The 9,580-nt window shown below is 35.3% G+C and overlaps 1 protein-coding gene and 1 pseudogene across 1 annotated transcript; one reads left to right on the top strand and one right to left on the bottom strand.

Annotated features, from left to right (window-relative positions):
* The first annotated feature begins 327 nt into the window (after window positions 1–327).
* LOC107159864 lies at window positions 328–1,269 on the top strand (annotated as a pseudogene).
* A 6,821-nt stretch (window positions 1,270–8,090) lies between these two features.
* Window positions 8,091–9,017, bottom strand: LOC107159851 (olfactory receptor 5B3-like). The gene has a single exon (XM_015506505.1). It carries the CDS (start codon window positions 9,015–9,017, stop codon window positions 8,091–8,093), a length of 927 nt encoding a protein of 308 aa, XP_015361991.1.
* Window positions 9,018–9,580: the final 563 nt, after the last annotated feature.

Here is a 9,580-nt window from a genome sequence, read left to right as displayed (position 1 = left end):
CATGCTTACCCACATGTCATAAGATTTATAAAATTTAGTAAATGTTAATTTAAATTATATAAAATTTGACAAATAGGGTTTGAATTGGGTTGAATTTTAAAATTCAAAAGTTTGTAACTACATAAATAATCAATGCATTAAAATTTGTGGTTAAGCTTACATTTACATGTGGTGAAGCTTGAAATGTGTATTATTATGCTAATAAAACAATTCACATGATGTATATACATGGTTCAGGTTCAGGGCAATATCTATTTCACAAACTTCTTCACTCTTTTGTCCTCCAGTTCTGTTTGCTTAAGAGCATCTCCTGACTCCCAAATAACACACATGGAGAACAGGACAGAAGTGACAGAGTTCATCCTCCTAGGACTCACCAGTGCCCCAGAACTCCAAGTCGCCCTCTTTATCATGATCATCCTCATCTACTTCATTAATGTCGTTGGAAACCTGGGGATGATTGTTTTGATTCTCACTGATTCTCGTCTCCACACTCCCATGTACTTTTTCCTCAGCAATTTGTCTCTGGTAGACTTTGGCTACTCCTCAGCTGTCACTCCCACAGTCGTGGCTGGGCTCCTTCTAGGACACAAGGTCATCTCCTACAATGCTTGTGCTGCTTAGATGTTCTTTTTTGCAGCCTTCGCCACTATGGAAAATTTCCTCTTGGCATCTATGGCCTATGACCGTTTCGCTGCCGTGTGCATACCCCTTCATTATTCCACCACCATGATGACAAGTGTGTGTGCGAGTCTGGTCATAGGCTGCCATGTCTGTGGTCTCCTGAATGCCTCCATCCATGTTGGGGAAACATTCAGTCTCTCCTTCTGTAAGTCCAATGTGGTCCATCACTTTTTCTGTGATGTTCCAGCAGTCATGGCTCTCTCTTGCTCTGATAGACATGTCAATGAGCTGGTTCTTGTTTATGTAGCCAGCTTCAATGTCTTTTTTGCTCTTCTAGTTATCTTGGTGTCCTACCTATTCATATTCATCACCATCCTAAAGATGCATTCAGCTACAGGATACCAGAAAGCTTTGTCCACCTGTGCCTCCCACCTCACTGCAGTCTCCATTTTCTATGGGACAATTATCTTCATGTACTTACAGCCCAGCTCCCGTCACTCCATGGACACTGACAAAGTTGCCTCTGTCTTTTATACTATGGTCATCCCCATGCTGAACCCTCTAGTCTACAGCCTCAGGAACAAGGAGGTCAAGAGCGTATTCAAAAAGATAGTTTTAGAGGCAAAAGTGTTTCTAAGATTTTGATTTTAAAATTGTAGGATGCATAATAACTTAATGTCATGCTTCTCAGATCTTCTCCATGTGCTGAACCACATATTAAGGTGCATATCAAAGTCAAGCTCCTGAAGTCAAATACTTACCTCCTTAAAAGTCAGTTTATTGTGTAGAACAAGGAAATATATCCAGAAATATAATATCTGTACAACAATGGTGACAGGAGTCACAAGTTATTTTGCTTCTGGCTTATCAAAAAAATCTTATTAAGGATATTTGGTTAATTTACTTGATCAGTATTCACTTACTCTACCAGAACAAACTTGTGGCTGTGAACATAAATTTACGTTTATTAATTCATAAATATACCCATATGAGCACATCTAAATGAGGAGAAAATTTACCAGACATAAATGGAATGTGAATAAATTTGATAAAAAATAAGTAATTGAGATATTAGAGAATTAATTTGACTAATGTTATTTATTCATTTAGTTGAGTAAGTGTTCTAGGAGTTTGGGTGTAAGAATAAAATTGACATTTTACCTAGAGATTAAAAAATATTACATATTAAATGAATTGATTTTTCTGTCTTGGCTGAGTCATTTTATATAACCAACCTACTCAAGTTTAATTTTCAAAATCAAAATAGCCAGAGTACCAGAAAATTGGAGGAAAATAAAAATATTTTCAACATATTCATATAAACATCAACTTTCACACTATTCAAAATATACAGCGGGTACCAATAATGCTAGACATTTTTTTTTCTTTTCAAATGACTTGACTTTGGTAATGATGCTCATTCATTTATACTTTAGTTGCGTTGCATATCTTTGACATCCCTACAGTCTTCTATTTCCTCATGTTATTCTCACTGCCAACCTTGCTATTTCTTCACAACTCCAACCATGTACCACTTCAAGGCTTTTGAAGTTACTACATAGAATGTTCTTATTCCACTTGGGTCTTTTTAAATATTGCCTTACCATAGAGTCCTTCCCTAACCACCTTTATAAAATTGTCACTTTCTGTTCACCATGTAAGCTGTCCCTTCTCCCTATGTTTATCTTCATACCCCTTATCAACTCTCACACATTGTATCTGTTTATTTATTCTCTTGTTTATTTCTCCCACTACAATTAAAACCCCATGGGTACAGTTGTTTTATTTTGTTCCATATTCATTATTTTCAAAACTTAAGTGAATGTTTGTTTCATAGTAGATTCTCAACAAATATCTGTTAAATGAATAAAATAATTAAGCTTTGAGTTCAATTGTATCAATATTTTTGAATCTTTGAATCATTTATGGTTATACACTATCAGCAATAAGAAAAGCCATGTAGGTATACTTCTAGAAAATTTCAGGAGGTACATTGATTTTTCTGCTTTGCATCAATATTGTTATTTGCATTTCCAGCCCCTCTTTCCCTTCCCACTTTTTGAAATGATGATTTTTCTGGAAATGTCCTCCTCAATTAATTCATTTGAAACTATCTCATAATTCGTATTTAGAAATGGTCTCATTAACTGACAAGTAACATGGCAATTAGATAACTGTTTAAAAAAATATAAATTATAAGATTAAAGGTTTAATACCTGATCACATTGTAAAATTACTTCATCCATATAAATTAAACAAGTGAAATTATTTTAAATATTCATGAAAAACAGAGCATAACAATATCTGTCAGCTGTAACAATAACATACATTCCATATGCTGACATAGGGAACAATATTTGTAATTTTTAATCACCAGAGAGCTCTATATAGCACAAAACTTATTCAAGGGAATGTGCACTCATGTCTAATTTACATTCTCTACACAGTTAGTGCCTTTCACTACTCAGTACTTGTAAGATGATATTTGAATGTGCTAAAGTGCTGAAGTTAGTACTTCTTATGCCGTGTGATATGACACGAATATTCACTACCGTCTGTATGGTAATCTTTCACTAGCTGTAATAACTGTCTTTTTATTTCTTTATTATTAATTATTTTTAATTGCACAAATTGACAGTATATAGTATGATTATCTTTTTATAAATTACATGTACTTTTAAATGATGAATAAAAACATGAAAACTGTACATATTAATAGAGTGCCATGATGCTGTGATACATATATTCACTGTATAATGTTTAAATCAGGTTAAACACACCTCCTCACATTTTGTCATTTCTTTATAGTATAAACATTCAAAGTCCATTCTTCTAGATTCTTGGGATGTACAGCACATCACTGTTCTCTGTGGTCACCTGCTCCGCACAGCAGTATTTCTTGCTGTCATCTAACTGCAACTTAGTGCCCACTGATTAACCTCTCTCTTTCTCGCTCCCTCCTCCCCACTCTAGTAGTTAACACTCTACTATCAACTTCTAGGAGATCAACTGTTTGGGGTTTCACATATAAATGGAATACAAGTATATCCAGTGATATGTGTCTTTCTGTGCTTTGTTTATTGTACTTATCATAATTATTGACAATTCCATCCATACTGAAAAACCCTGAAGAAACTAAGTATAGAAGTATCACACCTTAACATAATAAAGGCTATGATATGAAAAACCCTATAGCCGTCATCATGTTGAATGGAGAAAAACTGAAAGCATTTCCTCTAATATCAGGGACAAGACAAAGTCCCCACTCTCACCAATCTTATACAATATAATACTCGAAATTTTAGACAGAGCCCCTGAGGCTTGAAAAAGAAATAGAGGGGATATAAATAGTAGAGTAAGTAGTTAAATTATCCCTGTTTGCAGATAATATGATTCTGTGTTTAGAGGACTCTAAAGACTCCTCCAAAAGACTCTTGCAGATAATAAACAAATTCAGCGAAGTCGCAGGTTAATATCAACATATAAATATTTGAAGCTGGTCCCTATGCCAACTGTGAATTGACTGAGAAATGAGAAGGGAAAACAATCCCATTCACAATTGTTCCAAAAAAGCAATACTACCTAGGAATAAACCTAACCAAGGATACGGGAGACCACTACAATGAAAATTATGAAAAACTGAAAAACAATGAAAGAATAAATGAAGATGGAAAGATCCCCTTTGTTCATGAATGGGAAGGATTAATATTGCTAATATGATCATATTGTCAACAGGAATCAATAAATCAATGAAATTACTATCAAAATTCCAATGACAGTCTTCGAAACGTGCCAATGCACAAGAGATGCCAAATGACCACAGCAATCCCACACAGATGGAGAGCAATGCTGGAAGCATCTCAATACCTGACTTCAAATATACTATAGAGGCATATAAACAAAATAGCATAACATTGGCATAAAATAGATGCGTAGATTAATGGACTAGAATAGAAGTAACAGATATAAACCCATGAATCAACAGCCATTTGTTTCTCAACTGAGGTGACAAAAACATACATTGGATTAAAGACATCCTCTTCAAAAATTAGTGCTGGGAAAATTGTATATTCACTTGCACAATTTTGAATCTAGATCCCTAGGTCTCATCGTGTACAAAAAATCAATTCAAACTAGATCAAAAACCTTAATGTAAGATCTGAAACTCTGAAATTATGACAAGAAACACACAGGAAAGACCCATAGGCTGTTATTTCCTGGACAGGAATAACAGTTCTGGAAATAAAAGCAAGAACTGACAAATGAGATTACACCAAGTTAAAGAGCTTCTGCATAAAGGGCAGTGGAATGTGACGGACATCATTATCCAAAGTACATGTATGAAGACTCAAATTGGGTGGCAACATACTTTATATATAAAGAGATATGAAAAATTGTGGTATATATGTGTAATAAGAATTGTATAGTGCAAAAAAAAAACCAAAGTACATGTATAAAGGCATGAATTGGCATGAACATACTCTATATACAAAGATATGAAAAAATTGTACTCTATATGTGTAGTAACAACTGTAATGCATTCCGCTATCATGTATTAAAAAAATAAATCAATAAAACTAAAAATAAATAAATAAAATACAAAAAAAGCTTCTGCATAGCAAAGGAAGCAGTCCACAGAGTGAAGAGACAATCTGCAGAATGGGACAGCTACTCATATGACAATGGATTAATATCACACACACATAAAGAATTCAAGAATATTATCAACAATTAACACCAGAGAAACAAATAACCCAATTAATAAGTGAACAGAAGAACCAAACAGGTATTTTTCCCAAAATTACAAATGCCTAACAAATATGAAAAAATGTTCAACGTCTCTAACAATCATGGAAGTGTAAATCAAAGCTACCTTGGCTTTTCATGTCACTCCACTTTAAAAAGGCATTCAAGAATACAAATAACAATAAATGCTGTTGAGGATGTGGGGAGAAAACATCCACTCATACATTTTTGGTGGGACTACAAATTAGTACAACTGCTCTGGGAAGCATTATGAAGATTCCTCAAGAAACTAGGAATGGAACCACCATGTGACCCAGCTAACCCACACTTTGGTATATATCCAGAACTAAAATCAGCACAGTGTAGTGATTCAGACACATCAGTGTCTATAGAAGCCCACTTCATAATAGCCAAGTTATGGAATCAACCCATGTACTAGTCAACAGAGGAGTGGATAAGAAAAATTGTGGCATGTATACACATTGGAGTTTTGCTCTGCCATAAAGAATAATTAAATTATGATATTTGTTGATAAATGTACACAACTGCTGAATATCATGTTACATGAAATAAGCCAGACCCAAAAAATCAGGGGTCAAATGTTTTCTCATATGTAGAAGCCAAAACAAAATAAGGATAAAAAATGGAGGGATGAATCCTATGAAAATAGAAATCAGTGGAGGAGAGGAGGGGGCTGTGGGAGAAAGAGGAGGGACATATCTATCCTATGTGTGTATATGTATATACTACAGTGAATTTCACCTTTATGTATAATTATAAAAAAAATTTAAAAAACAATAAATAATTAGAAGACCAGTAGAAGAAATGAACAGGGCAGAGAGAAAAGAAAGAGAAAGTAGTGGGGACTGAATTGGAGCAAATCATATTCCATGCTGGTATGATTATGCCAAAATGAACCCCAGTATTATGTGTAACTACAGTACCCTAATAAGAAAGAAGTACAGGACTCCACTAGTTCTAGATTCCACAATATATTGCATTCTTCCGAACTGAAGTGAGATTATATCACATTTTTAATGAAATGGTCTGATATTTAATAAATATGAACATAAGATTTTTTGTTAGATTTATAGCTTTATAACTCACATAAATGTAGGTAATACATTTATTTAAGATCATTTTTGTAAATGTATATCAATAAAAAAGCAACTAAGATTGTCTGAAAAAAAAAGAAAGAAAGTTAAGTGTCAAAATTTTTATCTCATATGCAGGAACTGCACCAAAATAAGACTTTCAACTTTTGTATGTCTAAAAGGCACTAATTTGAAAAAATAAATAAATATATAGAAGGAAGACCAGAAGAGGTGAGAAAAGGAAGGGGGAATTGCGATAGAAAATTGAGGAAAAAAGGAAGTACTAAAGACTGAAATGGAGCAAATTATATTCCATGCATGTATAACAATACTGCTTTAATAAAACACTTTAAAAATGTAGCAACAAAAATTGAGTAATCCAAACAACAAAATAATAGATGATCTAGACACACACTTCTCAAAAAAAGTACAAATGGTCAATAAATGTGTGAAAAAAATCTCAAAAGTTTTAGCCATCAATCAAATGCAAATTCAAACTACATTGTGATTCTATGTCACCCTAGTCAGAATGGTTATACAACAGATAGTAGGATGAATCAGACATAACTTTCCTGTGTTCATATATGAGTATTCCACAAGTGACATCACATAGAGCCACAATAATGGGATCCTAATTAGAATATTACACTCCATGTATGTATAATATGTCAAAATGCACTCTACGGTCATGCATATCTTAGAACAAATAATAATAATAACAACAACAAATTCTAGAAAATTTTAGAGAAAAAAGAAATTCTCACACATTTTTGGTGAGAATGTAAAACAGTACAAAAACTGGAAAACTGTAGAGTGAGTTGTTTCTCAGAAAATTAAAAATAGATCTACCATATGATGCAGCTGTACAACATCTCGGTATATACCTAAAGGAAAGTCACCAAGCAAAAGAGGTACCTGCGTATCCATGTTTCCTGTGTATATTTCATAATTACCAAGTTATGGAATCAGGATATATGCTCCATCAAAGATGAATAAGAAAATATGATAGACACATACATGCACAAACAGGAGTGTTATCCACCAAAAAATGAAATCATGCCATTTGCAGAAAAATGGATAGAATAAGAGATTATCATGTTAGCAAAATAAGTCAGAAAGAGAAAACAAGAAATACTTGTTTTCTTTTAATGTGGAAGCCTGGGAGGTGGCAGGGGGAGACAGCCTGAAAGCAGTAGAGAGACTTTTAGGGAAGGGAAAGAGGACTGGTGAGCAAGGAGAATATAAAAGAGTAGCAGGAGTAAGATGAAAGCACGACATATGCATTTATTGAAATATCGTGGTAAAAAACATAAGTTTGCATAATTAATATGCATAAATAATTAGACTTCAAAACTAACAATGTGATAGAACCACAAAAGAAACAGAACAATCAAAACAATCCTAAGCTTTGGTGGTGGGGTTTAAAAAGTTGGAGCTATCACAATAACTGACTTCAAAATATGTAAGTTACAACTAAAACTTTGGTGATAGCAGATTATCATGTTCCTGGCATTACATGTAGACCAATGGGCCAGAACCTGGGAACTCTGAAATTAAGTCATATGCATACACAGAGCCAATTTTTGACAAAGGTGCAAAGATCATATGGCCAAAGGAACGTCCTCTTCAATAAATGGTGCTTCCAATAACTTTTTTGAATGCACTCTTGACCTCCTTGTTCCTGAGGCTATAGACCACTGGATTCAGCATGGGGATGACCATCGTATAAAAGACAGAGGCAAATTTGTCTGTATCCATGGAATGACTGGATCTGGGCTGTAAGTACATGAAGATAATTGTCCCATAGAAAATGGAGACTGCAGTGAAGTGGGAGGCACAGGTGGACAAAGCTTTCTGATATCCTGCAACTGAGCGCATCTTCAGGATGGTGATGAATATGAATAGGTAGGACACCAAGATGACTAGAAGGGCAAACAGGACATTGAAGCTGGCCACATAAACAAGAACCAGCTCATTGACGTGTCTATCAGAGCAAGACAGAGCCATGACTGCTGGAACATCACAGAAAAAGTGATGCACCACATTGGACTGACAGAAGGAGAGACTGAACGATTCCCCAACATGGATGGAGACATTCAGGAAACCTCCCAGGTGGCAGCCTGCAACCAGACACGCACACACACGTGTTGTCATGGTGGTGGTGTAGTGCAAGGGCTTACACACTGCAGCATAGCGATCATAGGCCATCGCGGCCAAGAATAAATTTTCCACACTGGCAAATCCTCCAAACAAGAAGGCCTGAGCAGCACAGGCATTGTAGGAAATTTTGCTGTTTCCTAGAAGGAGCCCAGCCATGACTGTGGGAGTGACCGCTGAGGAGTAACAGAAATCTGCCAGAGACAGGTTACCCAGGAAAAAGTACATGGGAGTGTGGAGACGAGAATCCAAGAGGATCAGTATGATCATCCCCAGGTTCCCAACCACATTGATGAGGTAGATGAGGGTGATCATGATAAAGAGGGCCACCTGTAGTTCTGGGGCACTGGTGAGTCCTAGGAGGATGAACTCTGTCACTTCTGTCCTGTTCTCCATCAATGTCGCTGGGGAAATCAGGAGATGCACTGTAGCAGAGAGGAATAAAAATGGGGCACTGAACATAGTAGAGACTGCAGTGAGATCAGAATGTTTATGTACCATGTGCATTATTTTATTTCTGTAGCCACACTATGTACTTCAAATTTCTCATAACTTAAAATGAGCCTAACAATATAACTGAGTGTATTACTTATCTCTACAGCTCCAGAATGTTGAATGAGGAGTCTACATGGATCATGTTCATGATTTATGAATTTGATATCTGTGAGAGCTTTTTGAAAATTTAGTAGGTTATACTTGACAGTGTTGGAATTAATAATTCAATCAGTTCATGTTTTCCTGTCTTGGTGAAGTCACAAATTCCTTCTGAATAGCTCATGTGTCAGGAATTTGTCTGGATTCTGGACATTATATCTATAGTCCCTGATTCCTCAACAAGTTTTTGAAGTTGGACAGTTGTTAATTTAATTTAGATTGTGTGACACCAGAGGCTGAGTAATGTATGTGTGTTTCTAGAAGTATTAATTGGAAAACTTTGGTCTCATACATAATGGTTACCA

This window comes from Marmota marmota, unplaced genomic scaffold (assembly GCF_001458135.2).
Source record: "Marmota marmota marmota unplaced genomic scaffold, marMar, whole genome shotgun sequence".
In the NCBI taxonomy this organism is placed as follows: domain Eukaryota; kingdom Metazoa; phylum Chordata; class Mammalia; order Rodentia; family Sciuridae; genus Marmota; species Marmota marmota.
The sequence above is the reverse complement of the archived record's forward strand: the minus strand, read 5'-3'. Positions and strand labels throughout refer to the sequence as shown.

Coding starts and splice junctions, on each gene's coding strand:
- LOC107159851 (XM_015506505.1), bottom strand. CDS start 9,017: ATGGAGAACAGGACAGAAGTGACAGAGTTCATCCTCCTAGGACTCACC.